The sequence below is a fragment of the Typopeltis vanoorti genome, chromosome 24 (genome assembly GCF_054136105.1).
Source record: "Typopeltis vanoorti isolate ZY-2024b chromosome 24, IOZ_Tvanoo_1.0, whole genome shotgun sequence".
NCBI classification, from domain to species: domain Eukaryota; kingdom Metazoa; phylum Arthropoda; class Arachnida; order Uropygi; family Thelyphonidae; genus Typopeltis; species Typopeltis vanoorti.
The window spans coordinates 16,891,325-16,913,463 of record NC_143572.1 but is presented as its reverse complement, the minus strand read 5'-3'; the positions used below and the strand labels follow the sequence as shown (position 1 = coordinate 16,913,463).

Below are 22,139 nucleotides of genomic sequence, written 5' to 3'. Positions count from 1 at the left end.
CCGTTCTCTTCGCCATTATAAATATTTCTCAAAATTTGTGCTGGCAGGTCTCTAGACCTGCGGGATTTCTACTTGCACTCATACGCAATTCCCGAATCACCACCTATTAGATTTAACAACAAACAAAACAGATATGGATAACTTTAATGATCTTCTAGATCATCTAAACAAAGATCAAGCACTAAAGCTATTTAAATCATTGCTTAAAAAATTCATTATGGAATGGCCAGGTTTCCTGAGCCTGTACACTTAACCAGATGAACTGGAAGATATCGAGGATGAAGTTGAAGAGATCAACAACACATCCAACTCCCTACCTGAGAACCACAGTCAGACAGACTTCACAGAAGAACACATGAATAAAAGACGCAGAACCGAGGATGATCATTTGGAAAATGAAATACCCTCACAAACAGTGCCAGAAAAAAAGGAAAAGGTTCCCCCCTCCCCGGTAATTCTCCGTGAAAAGGAAAAATGGACCATAGTTGCAAGAAACCTGAGAAAACATAAAATACTACTCCTGGAGTAGTATTTAGTATTTCTGGCCCAGGAGTAGTACTAGACTACTCCTGGGCCAGAAACAAAGGAGTAAAAATTCAACCAACAACAGTCACAGACTACAGAGGGATAACAAAAATGATGGATAACAACAAACTACAGTACCACACCTTCATACTAAGCAGCGAAAGAAATCTCAAGGTTGTACTGCGAGGTGTCACTGAAGGCATTACCTCCAAGGAGATCGCGGCAGACCTCGCCCAGCAGGGCCTAACACCAATCAAAGTCAGCCGGATGCTTAGATCTGATAAATGACCGATGCCATTAGTATTAGTTGAGATCCAGAACATGCAAAGACGAATTAACGACATAACTGCGGTCTGTGGACTTAAGATAACAACAGAACCACTTAGAAAGAGGACATCAGCAGGGCAATGCCATCGTTGCCAAAAGTTTGGTCATGCCCAAAGACTGTGTAAAGCCGAGTTCAGATGCCTGAAGTGTGGTGAGAAACATCAAACCATTACATGCTCAAAACCAAGATTCACACCAGCAAAATTTGCCAACTGTGGAGGTCCCCACCCAGCAAACTACAAAGGATGCAACCACCACCCCAGAAATACAAGACCCGCACAACCTCCACCAATCCGGACCACTCAAAGCATCTCAGCTGCACAGTCATCAAACCAACAAAACCCTATCCACAAAAGTCAGGAAAGGGCTCAACCTCCCACCAAGACCTATGCGGAAGCAGCCAGCCTGCCCAAAGGGCACAATGCAGAGCGATCAAATAGGCTCCAACATCACAGCACTACTGACTTTCTCACTAGCCACTGTGCTGCAGGAATTCAGCAGAACAAACCCAACTCCATCCTCCACAAAGAGATTCCTGCAAGGAACCCATTCCATTCTGACAGCACTCAATAATGAATAAAACAAAAGTAAAACCCAACTGGCTTCTAATTGCAGCCTGGAATGCCAACGGCCTCACCAACAAGACACTAGAACTACAGGAATTCGCACAAAGACACAACCTGGACATAATGCTGATCAACGAGACCCACCTAAGACCTGATAACAACCCAAAAGTGAGAGGATACACAATGTATCAAATGGATAGACTCAGCACCAGAGGAGGAGGCACTGCCATCTACATCAAACCGTCCCTCCATCACAACGCCATATCCAACCCACAGACTACCAACCTGGAGACTACAGGAATACAAGTCCACAAGAACAATGCTGGAAGCCTCAAGATATATGCTGCCTACAACTCACCAAGCAACCCTCTACTGACTGCAGACCTGGATGCCATCCTTGGCACCACAGACCCCACCACCATAGCAGGAGACTTGAATGCCAAACACACAGCATGGTTCAGCTCTACCAACAACAGAAGTGGATGCATACTACACAACTACTCAATTCAGTTATGGTAGCAGGACCCACTGAGCACACTCATTACAGCCCTCATGGCAGATTAGATGTACTTGACATAGCTATCCTTAAAAACATCAGTTATCAATACCAACTAGAGACGATCAATGAACTATCATCTGACCACAACCCAATCCTGATCAAACTTGGCATGCAAGATCAACTGGCCCCCCAGCACACCTTCATATCATGGGATAGGCTATCCAAAATCCTACCAGAATACATTGGCCCTGTACCCATCATCCACAAAAAAAGAAGAAATAGAGGAAGCAGTAAGCAATCTAACAAACCAAATCAAAAAAACACTAGAAGCAGTTACCAAGACCACAACCAATCACCCAACCAGACGGATCCCAGAAAACATCATGGACCTCATCAGAACAAAAAACAAAGCCAGGAAAAGATACCACAACACAAGAAAACATTGAACAACAAAGTCAGAAAAGCATTTCAAAACCACAGGAATCAGGATTGGGACAATAAACTGTCATCACTCAACTCAGAAGATCACACAATATGGAAATTTCTGAAGATCCTGCACACCAAACACAACCCTCTACCCCCCCCCATGCAAACTGCACATGGAATGGTGCATACTGATAAAGAAAAAGCAGAAGCAATAGCAGAAAACCTCGAAAAACAATGCAGCCCATCATATGACAACATAAACATCACCCACATATATAAAGTCCACCAGCAGGTCAAGCGTACCTTAAGACAGACCTCAGATAAACCAGACAGCATCACCCCCACTACTCCAATGGAAATAATCAACATCATAAAACATCTAAACAACAAAAAAGCTCCAGGTCCAGATGGAATTACAAACAGAATCATCAAAAACTACTTCCTCGAAAGGCTATTGTGCTACTGGTTAACATAACCAATGCAATACTGAGGATACAACACTTCCCCACTGCATGGAAAACAGCTGACATCATACCAATAAAAAAGCCAGGAAACAATCCACAACTCTCCCAAAGCTACCTTCCAATAAGCCTGCTTTCCCACCTAGGAAAGATTGCTGAAAAAATCATCCTCTCAAGACTACAAGAAAAATCAGACCAATTAGCAATAATTCCAAGCGAACAATTTGGCTTCCGCCGTGAACATAGCACAGTGCAACAAATACACCGACTAGTGGAGCATATCACTCAAGGATACAACTGGAACCTTTACACTGCTGCAGTCTTTCTGGATATTGCTAAGGTTCATCAAGAATTACTCTACAAACTCATTCAGGCCAACATTCCAACAAACCTTACCCGTTTAATAACATCATACCTTACTGACAGATCCATGCAGATAAAAATAAATGGCACCATCTCAACTAGGTGCCAAATCCTGGCAGGAATACCACAGGGATCTCTGTTGGCTCCTTTACTTTTCACAATCTACGTGGCTGACATTCCACAGAACCTGAGGACTACCATCACAGCCTTATATGCTGATGACACAGCTATAATGACAAGATCTCTCTGCCCACACCTGGTGATGAGTCGTCTCCAGGACACCAATACAAAGCTAGAGAAATGGTTCTCGGACTGGAGGATACAAGTAAACCCCATGAAAAGCTCAGCTATACTATTCAGATGCAAAGCCTTCATCCAAGATGACATTCGACTCCTCGAAAAAAAGATACCATGGCAGACAGAAACCAAACACCTTGGAGTACAACTAGACAAAAAGCTAAATTTCAACAGCCACATCAAGCTCATAGGCACAAAGACATCCAGAACCATAGCCCAACTCTATCCCCTGATCAACTGCAACAGCAAATTGGATATACGCAACAAGCTGCTACTATATCAGATGGTAATACGACCAATAATCATATATGCATCCCCAGCATGGAGTCACACATCCAAATCTAACATCCTGAATCTACAGAGGATACAAAACAAATGCCTGCGGATGATCTTGGACACCCCATGGTTCGTCAGAAACACGCAGATCCACAGACATCCATTCTCTCCTTCATGACCATGCGGAAAAATTCTTCAGCAAGGCAGACTTTCGTCCCAACCCATTAATTAGACAAGCTTCCAGTTATAGTGAACATGACTATCACAAACTATCCCAAGGCAATCCTGCTCTCAGCAGAACAGAGCTAACTCCATAGTTCACAAAGTGCGAGCATAAGGCTCACAACCCCCCCCCCCCCCATCAAGCTTCTGGACACAGACAAAGGGGAAAACAAAAAGCATTTTATGCTTCATCCAGCAAGCCAGTAACGTTGTTGTTGTTGTTATGTATAATACATGTACATTTCTTCACCAAAGGCAATATTTGATTGGACATCAAAGTATTTAGTCTGGCCCTGTTTCTAAATTGCAAGTTACAATAGAAATTATTCACTTTAAACACTCCAAAATCTTTATCGTTTCAATGTGTCCATGAATAAAGTTCATTACTTAGGTCAGCATAAACCTTCTGAATAAAAAAAAAAAAAAAAAAAATCTGAACGTCATTTATTTCTGAATCAGCACCATTTAAATTAGTTAATAAATACTCCACTTGCCCATTATCAGTATCGTCTTTACTATAAGTCTTAAGGCTTTTCTAGAAAAAAGTGAGATAGTATCCCGCATATTTCATTATTATTTAAATTAGTTAATAAATACTCCACTTGCCCATTATCAGTATCGTCTTTACTATAAGTCTTAAGGCTTTTCTAGAAAAAAGTGAGATAGTATCCCGCATATTTCATTATTATTTCGCTATTTGTTTCAGTAATAAAGTGCATTAAAACATACATTGAGTCCGTCAAATCTGCGCCGGTCAATGCATCGCACATTTTCTGCTAATAACAGGTCTTAAGAGAAATACACTAACGTAACCGTACATTATGCACGTCTTGATCGTTATATTTGCCGCCAATTCAGCTATTTACGGAAATGCTTGGTCACTTCCGTTTAACAGTCAATCTGAATGATCATCGCGAAGTGCCCTCTATTATTTCTTCATATTAGAAATGGCAGCTGGGACATTGGAAGATACAGCTATTTGGGATGGAGATGTGAGTAATTCTGCATTTAATATATATTTAAAATTTTTTGTGGAATACTAATACACAGAATTCCATGAAATAGAAAATAAAATGTAACCAAGTCTTAGTGAATGTAGCTAATAAATTAAAAGCTATTCCATAGAGTCACCCTTGCTTTCGAAATAACGTAACAGAAAAGAATAGTCATTGTGCACAAAAAAATATTTTTATGTAACTATATTTTTTTTATTCTTGAATTTGTCTCGTAATGATAGTTTCAAATGATTATGCCCGACATCCTGAGTTTTTAGAATCATTTTTACACTTATTCATCTATATATGTATAATCAGTATACAGGTAATCCTCGTATAACGCGGATGTTAGGTTCCATAGAAATGCCGCGTTATATAAATCGCTTTATGCGAGACTCAGATCACGTAGAAAAAGTAGGGTTAAGTTCTGAAATCGTTTTTTTTTTTTTTTTAAGATTATATAAACAATGACATTTCCAACAAAAAAAATATTTTTATTTAATTCAGGTAATTCATGTAAGTTAAGAAAACATATAAACTATGAAACAAATACAGAGTAAAATTATAAATTGTACGTAAACTTCATTGCATATAATGCATAAATGTTTTAGGCAAAATAAAATAAAGTGTATATTTTAATTGTCATCACTCTCTTCAAAACTAACATTTCGTAGATGTTCTTAATTACAAGTGGCCGATATATGTTTTGAGAGGAATAGAGGTGGAAATTAGTGGGATGTGTGAGTATATATGGGCATGTGAATTGCATGGTGGAGTTTTATTTATGATAGTGGATGAGTTGTGCCCTCTCATAGTAGAGCAATGCAAATTGCACCAAAAGTTTTGATAGTGTAGGAATATTGCTATAGACAGAGATTTAGAAGGTGACGAATGAGAAGTATTTAGGCAAATTAACATGGCAGGTATAAAGTAGGTAATCATTATGGATATGACTTGAAAAATGCACTCATCTGCTTGTCTGTGACGAGTAGGAATTTTTAATTGATGAGTAAAAAAATGCAAGGAGTTTAATTGGTAGTTTTATATATGTAATGCCAAGTCTGTTTCATGTTTTATATTGCAAGTTTTTTTTTGTATGTTTACCTAATTATTTATTGCATATACTGGAGAATGATATTCAGTACAAATGCTTGTTTTGTTAGTTTATCGTTGATTTTGTCATTTTTTTTTAAGCGTTTGGCTAAGAAGAATACATGCATATGCTACCACGCACAAAAATAAAAACCACATACAAGACAACAAAATGCATAAAAAAAATACAACAGTGTGACGTGACACTGTAGTCATATATACATATAAAAATATACAAATAAGCATAAAATTAAAATTGAATGTCTAAGTTCGATAACCAGTCAACAGCATCAGTAGAAACTGTTATAAAGTCAGTTACTGGTCCCATGAAGGCTCTGTGAGGATAGTCAAATGTGATATGTTGTATGGTTTGGTTATCCTCACCACAGTTCACAAGATGAGTTTGGTCTTATTCCCCAAGTAAATGAGGAAGCTCTGCACCTACCATTTTTAGAGAGGTTCATATTTTTCGAGGTAGGTCAAACAACCCTGATGGAGGGCTGTTTGAATTTAAGACAGTCTGCCAGATTACTGCAGCTTTGGCAGTCCATTCTGTCTGCCATGCTATCGTTGCATCATAGCCCTCAGTGACAAGTTGTTGTGCCATTATAATAGGCGGGTGTCTTGACTTAAGCCTCTGTGATGTAAAGCTGTCAGTATCGTTATACGCAAATCAGTTTGTCTTGCCATCGTAGTTGTGCTGGTTGTATGTGGCTCAGAACTGGTAGCCAATATGATGTAATAGTCTTTATTGTTTCAGAAATGATATGCATTGTCTGATTCAGCACAGTATCAATTAATTTAATGTGTGCACCTTTCAGCCAGACAGCTGAGTAGTATTCAGCAGTAGATAAGGCCCAGAGCAGATGTCCTTAATTTGGGAGCACAAGCCCCCCAGGTTGTTCTGTCAAGTTTATGCAGTATGTTATTTCTAGTTCTAAGTTTGGCAGCAATATTGGAGAGATGTCTATTAAAGGAGAGGGTTCTGTCCAGGGTTATGCCCAGATATTTTGGATTAAAATTGTGCAGTAGTATGTTCCCATTTAATGGCACTCTTAAGATGTCTCGTGCCATGCTATTGTTCAAATGGAAACAGCACGTTTCAGTCTTGGTAGTGCTTATAATAAGATGCCACTTCTCAAAGAAGTTTAGCTCCGCTAGGTCACTAGTTAGTACAGAAGTTCTGGTGTTGGAATATGATGCATAAATCATCAGCATATGCAAATTTTCTAGACATTGTCCTTGGAAGGTCAGAAATATACAAATTGAAAAGAAGATGGGGCCAGAACTGACCTTTGTGGGAGCCCATTGTTATGTTCTTGGCTTGCTAATATCATAATCTAGAACTACCTGTATTGTTCTATTAGATAGAATAGTGTTAATCAGATGGATCATTTTTTTACATTTCAATATTTAAAGGAACTTGTAGATCATGCCGTTCCTCCATACGGTGTCATATGCAGTCGTAAAGTCTATAAAGACTGCACCAATTTTAAGGTGTTTTTCGAAACCAGATTCTATATGAGTCATTAGGGCTGAAACTTGATCTTCACAATTGCGTCTGGGCTTGAAACCGGCCTGTTCATGAGGAACAGGTCGATTTCAAGCCCAGACGGCCTGTTCATGAGGAAGAGTCAATAATAATAGTACTAATTCTATTGTAAATATGTCTTTTTAGTAACTTTAGACAGACACTGAGCAGTGTTAAAGGTTTATAGCTTTCAGGTTTATTAGTGGGCTTTCCAGGTTTCAGGATGGCTATTATCTTTGATTTTTTTAAATTCTGCTGGTAATCTACCACTCTGTAGAATATTAGAAAAGAATTTTGTCAGCCATTCCACTGTTTTTGGTCCACAGTTTTTTACAAGGTGAAAAACTCAGGGTGAATATTATCAAATCCAGTCACTTGACCAGTTTTCACTCCCTGCTAGAAGTTCTTTGGTGAATGGATTTGGTAGATTGATCGCTTCAGAACAACCTTCTTTTAAGTCTGGTCAATTCCTTCCTAATTATTTTAATGTGGGTTTTTTTCTGATTTAGCTCTGGACATATTCACTATCCAATTGGCAATACTGTTGGCACTAACAGCAGTTTTTGCATTGGGGCAGTGGAAATTACCACATGCCTTCCTGCTTGAACGTTTTTAAAGTTCGGCCTTTCAATGGTCTCAATCCATTTGTTTTTTCTAGCTTCATTTAAGCTATCAATAAGATCAACAACATCCACACGTCTGCTATTCAGATAGTCATTATAAAGTGCTCTGGTTTTGCTCCAGCCAGGTATGTATTCTTTTCTAGCACCTCTAGGGATGTGTTTTTTGGCTGTAGAAATTACTATTTTCACAAATCTTCGGTAGTTATAAGGTTGTGGCGGAATCCAGCGCACATTTTTATCTAGATCTGATGAAAAGCTGTTCCACTTTGCATTGGCAAAATTCCAAAGTGGCATTGGTGTAGTTCAGTAATTGGGATTTGAGGGCTCACCTGAATAAAGACAAGGCGGTGTTGACTATTTGGGAATCTTCCTAAAACACGGTGGCTGGTTGGTGCTGGGAAGCCCCTTTGATTGGTTGTTACAAAACATAAGTCAGGATTGGTGCCACTATTCCATCTAGATGAGTTAAAAGTACAATTATCCTTGGGATCAAAAATCAGCTATATGTTGTTTGCCTCTGCCCACTCGGATAGCTTGGTACCATTTGCATCAGTTTCTCTATAACCCCATTGGGTATGATGACTGTTAAAGTCTCCAATATAAACAGCAGGATGCATTAAGGCTGGCAAAACTTCATCGGGCCAGCTTGTAGACATTAATTATTTTTAGGTCATTAACTTCTATAATAACGGTAGATATGTTTGTAACATCGCTAGCAGAAATGAAATGGACTTTAGTAAATGAATATCGGGCATAGGTGGCTACCCCAATGCATCTGATGATATGTTGTTCCTATAAGATTGAAACCTGGAATGGAGCCTCTTTCTCATAGTTGTGACTCATTGCTTGCATGGGTTTCTTGTATGATGGTAATGTCAATTCTGTTGTCATGAAGAAGTCTAGTAAGACATGAATTGTTTCTGCCAGCTGAATACAGAAAGTATTATCCAAGGGACCGAATCTTAGGTTTTTTAGGGCACTTCTGGTTGACAGGATGAGACTGTTGGAAAAAAACTTAGAAATGAAGAAAAGAGTACTGTAAAAGAAATCGGAAATGCAAAGATGACAAGAAAACTGAAATTATAGATATTCTAGATGTGAACAGTAATTACTTTGAAAGACTGCTAAATAAAACAAGCAGTAACAGCATTTTGGTAGAAAACACTCGAGGAATGAAATCAGAAACACATATCAATACTTGAAGTAGAATAAGCCATCAAAAACCTGAAATGCGGAAAGGCAAGTGGAATAGATGATGTTCAACCAGAAATGCTCAAATATGGAGGCATAAAAGTTATACAGTGGCTACACTGCATGACTTAGAAGGTCAAATTCTGGATGATGGATATGAGTGTGTCTAGTGAGATTTTTGCAAGTATACTTGAGATATGAGCATGAAAAGTTATAGATGGTAAGCTTGGAAAAGAACAAGCTGGATTCAGACCAAATAGAGGTTTGGGCTGAATCCAAACCATCCAATTCCCATACCTCCAAATATGGATCTGATGGATCCATATTTGGAGGTATGGGATCTGAGAGCTGGGTTAGAAATAAAACACTTCATCAGACTGGAGCCTACAGATATGAGAGTTGTTCTGAGAAAGATTAGCAGAGTGAATAAATTGCAGTATTATATTAAAAATAAGGATATTAGAAAAGAACTTGACATTGTTAGCATTTATTTATTCATATGGAGTTTCCTCCCTTTTCTCCCCCGTCCCTATTGGGGCGAGTTGAGCCCCCTCATGGGGGGGTTAAGTATTTATGGCTGTAGATCCGTCTGTTCATAGAGCCAGTTTGCCTACTTGCGGGATGAAAAACTCCAGATAAACTGGTGGGAAAAACCCTGCTGTTCACGCCCAAGACCGGCTAACTTGGCTATGGCTGAGCAAGATCCTTGAGCTCCTCACGTCGGCGACAGGAATCGAACCCAGGACACTCCTTCCCCAGGCATATGCGAAGCGCATAGCCACTAGGCTAACCGTTCGGACATTGTTAATCTAATCTCATGTGGAACTTAAACAGGATTGTGTGGGGGGAGGGGGGGGGAAAGTTAGCTAAAACAAGACTTTGCCAGGATGGTGAGAAACAGACCCAGAGGATGACATCTAAGATAGAAACATGCGATCTGATGATATTGGAGTCTCAACAGATTAATTTAGAGGAAAATTGTCAATAGGATGTTAGTAACTGCACGGTTAATAGCCACTAGGCTAACCGTGCGGACATCGTTAATCTAATCTCATGTGAAACTTAAACAGGAGTGGGGGGGGGGAGTTAGCTAAACAAGACTTTGCCAGGATGGTGAGAAACAGACCCAGAGGATGACATCTAAGATAGAAACATACGATCTGATGATACTGGAGTCTCAACAGATTAATTTAGAGGAAAATTGTCAATAGGATGTTAGTAACAATGTAACTTTTTCATATAGTACTGTCATAATAAGGCCAGCAGGAGGCATTTCATTGGAATGTTTGTGTAAAGAAGGATCCTGTTTCAGATAAGCTTTTTTAGAATAATTAATTGTAAATAAGTGTGTGTTTATGAGTAAGAGTTGCTGTAAAAGTTGTGTGCTTGCAGTGTTTCTAGTGTACAATATATATATAACAATACAAAGTAAAATTACTGATGTGGCTGATCAACATGTTCACATGTGTCTTGAACACATGTCTTGAATTTGGTAACTGAAATGATAACTGAAACAACAAAATGTTGAGTGCCTGCAGTTTCTTTTTTCAATTTGCTCCAGAATTTACCAACTTTTGTGAAAACATCATACATGAGAATGGCTTTATGGATAGAAGTTGTTGGAAAACATCTAGGACAAGAAAAAATGAAACGATTAAAGCTAATTGGTGAGACAAGATGGTCATGAAAATCCAATGTAGAAACAACTATATTTGGACGTTTTGATGATGCTACTGTCAGTACTTTTGTAAATCTATTGACATGCTTAACGATGATACAAGATTCAGACAAGTTTGATGCACAAACAAAACAAGAAGCAACTGTTTTACTTCATAGTCTTCTAAAGTTTGAAACAATATTGACAGCATTTACTTACTTGTATATATTTGAAACTACAACCCCGTTATCTAGTTATTTACAGACAAGTGGTTTAGATATGTTTACTGCATGGAGTTTAATAGATTCAGCTCAACAAAGTTGAAGGAACAGACAAGAACATTTGATAATGTTCACAGAAAGGCATTGGAATTTATAAATAAATATAATGACAAGATTTCACAGTTGAATTTGACTCTTTGGAAACAGCATTGCCAGTTAAGAGGCAGAGGAAGAATAAAAGAATGGCAGATGAGCTTATTGATGATGAAGGAAATTCCTCAGATTCTCTAGCTGATTTTCAAGTATATATGTTTAACCTAATAATGGACCACATTGTCCAGTCACTAGATTCATGCTTTGTACAACACAAAAAGTTGTATAAAGATTTATCCTGCTTGGACCCAGCAAAGTTTAAAACTATTGCAGAGAAGGGCCTTAAAGATGAAGCATTGGAAGGTATTATTAAGCTGTCTCCACAAATCATCAAAGAGCAAGTAATATTGGAATTGTTTTCTTTTGCTTCGAACTTGGATGAATTAAAGCTTTGCTTAATGATGGTGAGAATATGGATTCTAGTTGCAACAAGTGTAAAATTTGTAGCACTTGCTCATCGTGTGTACTAAAAGTTCCAGCATCCAACAGACTTCATGACAAGGCATATGATAACCTTTATGAACTTTATAAAGTCATCTGCACATCATCAGTACTCAAGTCTAATGTGAGAGGACATTTTCATAGCTAAAGATCATAAAGACAAGGCATTCATGTTCTGAGAAGAACTTGGAATCATACATGTTGCTATCCATTGAGAAGGAATTGTTAAATGAATTGGATGCAGAAGCAATTATTGACAGATTCACACAATCATCTGGTGAATTCAAACGATTGCTCTTAATATAGTGGACTGCATGAAATATGCTTTTGAACTACCTGTTAATGTGTAAAATGTTCAGTACAGGCAAACTATTTAAAAATATCCATCATTTATTTAAAATTAAATTTTTTTTTAAAAATTCAATTATAACAATCTGTATTTACGTTTAGTATCTACTGTATACTGCCAGTAATATGTACATTATATGTACACTGTAATTACTAAAAAAATATACATTTATTTCACAAAAAATTTAATTGTACCTTTTTTTCCACTTATGTATTTTTTTGAAAATTTTATTTATTTCTTATAAAAATTAAATGATAGCCCTTAACAATGAAGTTGTGAGCATCCTCCCCCTTTGTCTCCTGGCAGCCAATATTTTTAGACCCAGTCTGCCACAGTGTGTGTGTGTGTGTGTGTGTGTGTCTATTGAAAGAAGTGGGGAGAGGCTACAGTCTTGTCTGACTCCTCTATTTATTGGGTTCTAAATCTGAAGATTGTTTATTTATTCAAACAGAAATCATGTTGTTTGTGTATATGTTGCTTTTATCAATTGGTTTGGAACTCCGTCATTTTCTAAAGTATTCTGAAGTTTTGTACAATTCACTGTATCAAATGCTTTACTGTAGTAGTCAATAAAAGTCAGATGAGTTTCAATGTTATATTCTTTATGTTTCTCAATGAGAGGTTTTAATGAAAAGTAACCATCAGCACACGTGTGTCCACATCTAAAGCCATTTTGTCCTTTGCCCAGTCTTTCTTCATAAAATTCACTGAGTTTTTATAAGTTTGGTGTATATTTTATAACCTGCATTTAGAAGACTGATTCCTCGATAATTATTGCAATCATTTTTATTTCCCTTTTTGTGAATGGGTATGACAGTTGCTTTAAGCTAGCTATTGGGGGGAGGGTCTCCTATTAACAGTTTATTTAGCAATTTAAGGAATCATATTTTGAATGATTCACTGACATATTTAAAGAGTTCCATGTTGCTGCCATCCTCTCCTGGTGCATTGTTATTCTTGAATGAATTTAAAGCTTCTTCTAGGTGTTTAAGATCTAGTTCTATATTATCATCATTAAAAATGGTATACATTGGTTGGTAATCAACCCGTGTTTTTTTTGTCCATAGTTCTTGAAAATATGTTGTCCACATATCTGTATCAATAGTAGTAATTCTTGCTGTGTCTTTTATATCTCTGTTTAAATGATTTAATATTTGATATGTCTTAGGATGCGGTCTAGTTATATCTCTTTCTAATTCAGAAAAAATTGTTCCAGGATTCTCTGTGTTTTTGTCTCACTGCTTTCTTTGCTAATGCTCTTTTTCTCTTGGTTGATAAGTATTTTTTGAATGCTTTTCTTTTGTCTTCTATAATTTATGCTGTTTGGTTATCCCACTTTCTTACTCCATTTCCTATTTTTTACTAGAGCCTCTGAAGCAGCGCTTCTCAGAATTTTACATAGATTTTCCCATTCCACTTTGATGTTCATACTTTCCTGGAGCTCCTCTGTTTTTGTATGGATTCTTCTTGAGTACAGCCAATGAATGCTAAGATCATTTAAGAGACTGACTATTTGGTATTGTATGTTGATTTTTGGGTAATTTTTTTCTCAAATTTGATGAAAATCTGACTTTTGCCTCTAGAAGGAAATGATCTATTTCTATTTCATTTCCATGGAAAACTCTGACATCTAAAAAGTGTTTGGATAGTTTATCATTGGCAATCATATAATCAATTACTGATTAGAAACCATGAGCTGATGAGGTGAACTTATGGCAGTTTTTATGTTTATAAAAAAGTGTTCATTATTTTCAATTAAAAAGTGAAAAGTCTATTAATTTTGTGCCGTTACTATTGCAAATATCTTCTTCCATTCCACCCATACAGTCACTGATATTTCTCTTTATGATTGTAGCATTTAAATTTGCCATTAAAATAATGTAATCTGTCTTATTAATTTTGTGGAATATTTCCTGTAGTTGAAAGTAAAATTTTTCAGTTTCTTCATTCTTACCTTCTACTGGTACATATACAGCTAGAATTGTTACGTATCCATGGGCACATTTTAATCTCACCCGTAAGATTCTTTCATTATGAAATGTATAGTTTTCAACATTATTTTTAAAGGCATCATGACTCATCAGCATTATGCCGCTTCTTGCTCTTTCATTTTTGTTAACACCCGAGTATAACTGCAGGTAACTGGATATAAATTTTGAAGCTTGCAATTTCTTCCTGCTTTCTTTCAGATATTGCAGCTATTGTAATTTTATTACAATAGCTGCAATATGGTTATACTGCCAACATCTAACTGTTCTTTATGTCCAATTCCTTGGACATTCCAGGTGGCAAATTTTTAAATGTTTTTATTTTTCCAAGTTGTATCCTTTATCAGACCAAGTCTGATATCCCTATTTTTTATTATTATTATTATTATTATTATTATTGTTCCGGGAAACTCCAATAAGTCGACAGACTCATCGAGGGAGGCCCTAACATCATGTCAAGAACAACTATTCAACATTCACACAGTAGCCTTGAACTCATTCATGGTCGTAGCACCCACAACAGACTCTGGAAGCTTATTCCACTCATTTACCACTCTCCAAGTAAAGAACCTAGCTCTAACACCCTTGTCAACCACACTCTTGCCCAGCTTCCATGCATGGCCCCTAGTCCTCCCACCACCAGTCATATTTTCAAAAATATCTTCTGGATCAATCTTATAAAAACCCTTCAGTAATTTGAATGTCTCAATCATATCATCCCTCCTTCGCCTATCGTCCAATTTCTGCAACCCACAAATCTTCAACCTATTCTCATAAGGTTCATTCCACAGACCTTCTATCATCTTGGTCACTCGTCTCTGGACCCTCTCCACTTCCTCCCCATCAGGAAGAAACCCTGGTGCCCATAGCTGGGCACAGAAGTCCAGATGGGGTCTTATCAAGGCTCGATACAGAGGAACAACAACTTGTTCGTCTCTACATGTTAAAGTATTTTTCAGAAGCCAAGTGATTTGGTGAGCTGTTTTAGTTACTTTTGCAATGTGCCCCCTAAACTTCAACGCCCTATCCACCAACACTCCCAAATCCCTGGCCTCATCAATCTCCTGGAGTATGGTTCCACCAATGCGATATACTGCTGCTATTCTTTTCACCCCAAAGTGCATAACCTTACACTTTGCCACATTAAATTGACATCCATTTTTCCTAGCCCAGTCCTCTAAACTATCCAAATCATCCTGTAAAATTTTGACATCCTGTGCACTCACAATTGCTTTACCCAACTTTGCATCATCAGCAAACAAGTGAACACTTCCTCTCAGACCCTTTCCAATATCATTGATGAACAAATTGAAAAGCAGTGGTCCAAGAACAGAGCCCTGTGGCACTCCACTAGTCACAAGACGTCTTTTAGACTCCACTCCTGAATAAACCACTCTTTGATATCTCTCCTTCAACCACCTTCCTATCCATCTCACCAACCCTATATCTATACCCATCTGCTTCAGTTTACTGATTAGGGTTCCATGTGGTATATTTGACTATCCTTTCTTCATATCTTTGTGAGATTTAAAAGCAAAGAATATTTCCTGCAGACTGGTTGCTAGCCAAAATGATGTAAGTGCAGTGGTATAGTTCGCCCACCGTTTGTAAGTCCCTGCTTCGCATCTTTCCAAGAATAGTCGATTCATGCTGAAGGGGAGAAAGAAATGAAGGACGTTCGAATTGGTCGCCAACACGCAAAATCACGTGCTTTATAGTTAAAATTTTCCAACTGTTATACAAGCAACATAGTTAACTATGATAATCATAAAAGAGAAGTTAATTTTCCGATCTGTAATAATAAACAACTCATCCCACTATACGGACTGATTACCCTATTATCGGAATGGATTCTCCTTTTTCTGAGATGCGCAGAAGTGTCGAAGGATTTCTAATCGGTGGGCGAACTATAGACTGATAACTGCTGCAGAGGACATCATAGTCATGGTATTCAGTGAGCAGTTTCATAGTGTTTTATCCTCAATGTGAAATCAGAAGCTCGAGTGTAGAAGAAATGGAAGGAGACTTGCTGTTGAGTGAGATAGAGGTATATACGATAGTTTAATAAGCTAGTCAGTAAGACAATAGACTTGATGACATCACAGTGTGTCTTAATGGAATGTTCCAAGGAACTAGCATCACTCTTGGCTTACCTGTTTAACAAGTCTTGCAACAGCACAAATCACAAAGGAGTAGAATGAAGGTGAAATTGTCCTACTTTACAAAGGTGGTGATAAGGCTGCAAATTATAGGCCGATCTGTGTGTGTATATATATATGTAGAAAGTTTTAACTTGGGTATATTAAACTTGGGTGTATATTATATTATGTATTCAAGATACCAAGTGATTTTATATGAACTTGGTTTTTAATCCTATTTCCCAAGAAAGCAAACAGACAAGAAAGTCAAGTTTGCGCCTGCAAGTCTAAGGCAACTGATCCCTAAGGTAGTGCCAGTCGAGGCAACTCATGGTAAAGGTGAATAAAGCTCTGATCGCTATTCTTAGTATTTTTCCTCTAATGTAAAGCACATCCCCTTGCGGAGATGTATAATGCTAAACATTAAAGGCAATGGTCACTACCCATACCAGTCTCAACCTTTGTTGAGGTCTCGTCAGTGGGAGCCAGACCTGAAAATGCTAAGAGAAGTAATGCAGAGCTCATGTATTTTACCAAAACAAGTTGCCATAAAGTGTTTTAACCATCATCATCATCATCAAATTCCTGCCATGTACCCTCAAGGGGTGTAGAGGATATGATAGTACTACATGAAAAAAAATTACATCATTACTAACTTCCTATCTACAATTTTCCTCCAAATCAGTCTGTTACTTGTCAGGACTCCAACATTATCAGATCTTATATTTCTATCGTCTAAGGCACTTTGTACCGTATCAATCCACCTATATCTTGGTCTTCCTCTGGGTAGTTTTGCTATCAACCTGTCAGAGAACACTTGTTTTGCTAATCTTTCTTCGCTCATTCTGTTTAAGTGACCATACCGCCTGATATTAGCTCTGCTAACACATTCCTGGATGTTGCCAATGTCAAGTTCTTTCCTAATATCCTCGTTTTTAATATGATATTGCCATTGATACCATCTGTTCACACCTATAATCTTTCTCAAGACTCTCATATCTGCAGTCTCTAGTCTTTGGTCAAGTGTTTTACTTCTGACCCAGCTCTCAGATCCATAAGTTAAAACTGGTTTGAACACTGTCTTGTATACAGCTAATTTAGTGTTCCAACTAATTTCTCTCTTATTCCATATGAATTTATTCAATTGACTTCCTACCATACCAGCTTTGCTGATTCTGTTGTCTATTTCTATATTGAATTTACTAAAAATCTTGCCTAAGTAGCTGAAATGTTTTACTTGTTCCACAGGTTCTCCATTCGCAACACAGTTGACATTTTCAATGATTCTGCCTATTTTCATTGTCTTTGTTTTTTTATTGCTGACCTTCATACCATATCTATTACAACAGTTATTCAATTTAGTCAGAGAATCTTGCAGATTTGTAGCGGCTTTATTTAGAAGTATAACATCATCCGCATAAAGCAAAGAGCTAACATTAACATCTCTAATTTTGATATCATGTTTAATACCACTTTCCTTCATAATGTGATCCATATAGATAATGAATAACAGAGGGGATAATGTACATCCTTGTCTCACACCAGATTTAACATTAAACCATCTTCTTGTACTTCCTTCAATTCTAACTGCTGACTTACAACTCAAATAAAGACTAAGTAATGCTTGATATAATGCCCCATCGACACCATATAACTGTAGCGTATTGAATAGCTTCTCTCTTGGCACCTTGTCATATGCCTTTTCCAAATCGACAAAACTTAAATACAGATCTTTGTTATATTCCCATGCTTTCTCGACTATTTGTCGTAAAGTGAAGATCTGATCCTGACAGCCTGTATTTGACCTGAATCCAGCTTGTTCTTCACCAAGCTTTTCTTCCACAATTCTTTTCAACCGTTTCTCAAGTATGCTTGCATAGATCTTGCCAGGAACACTCAGTAGGGAAATATCTCTATAATTCTCACATTCAGTTTTATTTCCCTTTTTATATATGGGTACTATGAGAGCTCTACTCCAATCATCGGGAATTCGTCCCTCTGTCCAAGCTTTCTGAACTATGCAGTGCAGCCACTATAAGACTCTTATACCACCATACTTCAGTATTTCTGGTCGAATATCATCTATTCCTGCTGCCTTTCCACATTTCAAGCCTTTGGCTTTTTCTACTTCAAGTATGGATATGTATTCCTGACTGTATGCCTAGTCAGTGTTTTTTACCACTGTGCTGTCCTCACTGCTTGTTTCATTTAGCAGTTTTTCAAAGTAATTACTCCATACTTCAAGGATATCTTTTTCTCCCGTTTTCATGTCATCTTTATCATCTCTAACTCCTTTTACAGGATGGAGGAAAGAGGTTGCTCTTTCCTCCATTCCTAAGCTTCTTCAACAACCTCCAGAATATTTTGCCACCTTCTTGATATTTATTTTCTATATTCTTGCCAAATTCCTCCCATGACTGTTTAGCTAGTTTTACACAGTGTTTAGCATTGTTGCATTTGTCTCTGTATTCTCTAAGAGCACAAGCTGACTTATTTGACAAGAACTTTTGATATGCTTTCTTTTTTTCCTTCACTGCCTCTTTAACTTTCTGTGTCCACCAGGAAGTTCTGATTTTTTTATCCTTGCAGACAACCTCCCTTATAAGGTGTTTTAACCTTATAAATAAAATCTCAGTATGAGAGATAGATGTAGAAAGTTTTAACTTGGGTATATATTATGTATTCAAGATACCAAGTAATTTTATATGAACTTGGTTTTTAATCCTATTTCCAAAGAAAGCAAACAGACAAGAAATCCAAGTTTGCACCTATAAAACTTTCTACATCTATCTCTCATCCTGAGATTTTATTTATAAGGTTAAAACACCTTATTGCAACTTGTTTTGGTAAAATACATAATGAGCTCTGCATTACCTCACTCTTAGCATTTTCGGGTCTATCTCCCACTGATGAGACCTCAACAAAGGTTGAAACCGGTATGGGTAATGACCATTGCCTTTAACATTTAGCATCATACATCTCTGCAAGGGGATGTGTTTTACATTAGAGGAAAAATACTAAGAATAGTGATCAGAGCTTTATCCAACTTTACCATGAGTTGCCTCGACTTGCAGGTGCAAACTTGACTTTCTTGTCTGTTTGCTTTCTTAGGAAATAGGATTAAAAACAAGTTCATATAAAATTACTTCGTATCTTGAATAATTATATATATATATATATATATATATATATATATATATATATCTGAAGTTGTAGTTAAAGTGCTGGAGAGATTGGTGAGAGCTATGATACAGAAGGGGGTTGAAAACAACAGTATTCTCTGTGATTGTCAGCATGTGTTTGTTAAAGGGAGGTTGCTTTTTTCCAGCTTATGTACTTTAACAAAGTAATGAATTTATTAGACATGGGCATATGGGATTAGATGCTGGATTAGTGAATTGCACAGGTGACTTGCTGTCAGTTATCATCAAGTTGTGTATGAGGGTGTGTGCTATCATGGAAGAGGAAAGTCACTAGCAGTGTGCCACGGGGGTTTATTTTGGGGCCATTATTATTTAACTTATATATTAATGATATTGGGATGAATTTAACTGGAGATATATAACTGATTATAGATGATACAAAACCGGGGAGAGTGATGAGAAGCAAGCACTGGTGGACAAGGATCTGAAGTTTAGAGGTCACATTGCACAACTTGTGTAATTATAGTAATGATACTGAGGACCTTAACATGCAGAAATAAAGAGGTTATGGTTCCGTTGTATAGGGCCTTGGTCAGGCTTCTTATGGATTTCTTGGTGATGACGAATGGCTTATGCATTTCTGAGAGAAAATTACCTGAGATAAGATGTAATGGAGAAGAGACACGAGGTTCAAGAGTGCTAGGTTGATCATTGCATATGAGAACTCAACACTAACCAATCTAGCTACACTGCCTCTGCTTGGAGAAAGTGATCATGTAGTCTTGTCCTAGGAAATTGCCAGACATAGAATTTTCTATTAAGAAGGGATATATATTGAATTACAAAGCAGGAATTATGACAAGTTGAGGAGTTCAGCAGACCCATGGCATAAGAATTTGGAGGGGAGAGATGCTGGGTGGTGCATGGGAGATGGTCAAAGGATATTTGAAGAAAGCAGTATCTGAAATGTATACCTACGTTCAGAAGGATAAAACAGTGAATAGCTTCATTAAGCAGCAATTGTACATAAAGAAAAAATTATGAGGGATTATAAAGAGAAAGGTGATCAGCAGTATAAGGTGCAGGCAAGAAGACCGACTGGTATGGTACAGGGCTAATCCATTATCAGAGAAAGCCAGCTGATGAGGCCAAAAGAAACCCTAAAGAGTTCTTTTGCTATGTGGCAAGTAAAAGTAACATCAGCACTTTTTAAAGTCACTATGGAAGGATGACTTTAAAAAGTGCTGATGTTGAGGAGGTAACAGAAAAATCAGTAGTTAAATTACTGAGTGAGCATTTTGCAGGGGGGCATACCATCTAGGTGGTGACATTGATTGATAGGAGAATAGGATCAGAACCTCATAGGATTAGATGGCATATCAATCTGTGTATTATGAGATTGTGCAAGGGAATTATCAGCTCCTGACCAAGCTGTTTAATTTAAGCCTCAGTACTGAGAAGGTTCCAGTGGGGTGCAAAGAGCGCAGTAGTCTCATTGTATGAAGGAAGCTCCAACATAGAAGCAGCAAATTATAGGCGAGTCAGCATCTCAGAAGTAGTAGTAGTTAAGGTATTGGAGAAATTGGTGAAAGACAGAATTCAGGAGTTGGGTGGATAGAAATATAACACTATATAAGGGACAGCATAGTTTTGTGAAGGGTAGGTCTTGCCTTGGTAATTTGCTTATTTTTTATAATCAAGTGACAATGGAGTTGGATATAGGAAATTGCTATTCAGTGATATTACTAGACTTTGCAAAAGCATTTGACAAGATTTCGCATAAGACTATTATATAAATTGGAGCAAATGGGAATAAATATGAATCTAGTAATTTGGATTAGAGAGTGGCTGATGAACAGATACCAAAGAGTGGTTTATGGAAGAGCTAAGTCCAGGAGAAGGCAAGTGACCAGTGGTGTGCCACAGGGCTTAGTACTTGGTCTGCTGTCATTTGATATTTGTATGTCAGTGATATAGGAAATGATTAGACAGGAAATATTCAGTTGTTTGATGAGGATGCTAAACTGGGAACAGCAATGGTAAATGAAATGAAGGTGATGCAGAGATCCTGCAAGAAGACTTAAACAGACAAGCACAGAGGTAAATGGCTGCTAGTTTATCATGGACGGGTGTAAGGTGATGTACTTTCAGAAGAGATCAGAATCTGTACTATATTGATGGAACTGAACTGCAGTAAACTGAGGCTAGAAACGTGTGTGTGATTGTGGACAGGGAGTTGAAGTTTAGAGGACATATTGCAAAGGTAACCAAACAGCACATCAGATTATGTGGTTGTTGAAGAACGCACTAATAAGCAAGGATAGAGAGGTTATTGTTCCCTTATATAAGACTTTAATATGGCCACTACTGTGCACAGCTCTGGACTCCCAGACAGGTTGTGCAAATGATCCAGAGGAAAGTGATAGATTGACAATCTGTAGGCTTCAAAAATTAGCTGATAGCAAGGCAAAAAAGAAGGATCATGAGTGAAATATTTAAGTTATTAAAGGGATTTTATAGGATTGATACTGAAGACTTTTTTTTCGATACATAGCAAGAAGTGAGAGGACTAGGTGTCACCAGTGGAAGTTATGTTAGAGTGTGGTTAGGACTAGATTTTTTGCTTGGAGGGTGGTGATTTGGTGGTTGCCTGAG

At 37.6% G+C, this 22,139-nt stretch overlaps 1 protein-coding gene across 1 annotated transcript in view; it reads left to right on the top strand.

Moving 5' to 3' along the window:
* The first annotated feature begins 4,909 nt into the window (after positions 1 to 4,909).
* The window catches only part of Rpt5 (26S proteasome regulatory subunit Rpt5), a 137,489-nt gene continuing 120,259 nt past the window's right edge, over positions 4,910 to 22,139 (top strand). The window contains exon 1 of the mRNA XM_090414090.1: positions 4,910 to 4,954. Within this exon, the coding sequence (XP_090270216.1) occupies positions 4,910 to 4,954 (45 nt within the window). The remainder of the gene's footprint in view (positions 4,955 to 22,139) is intronic.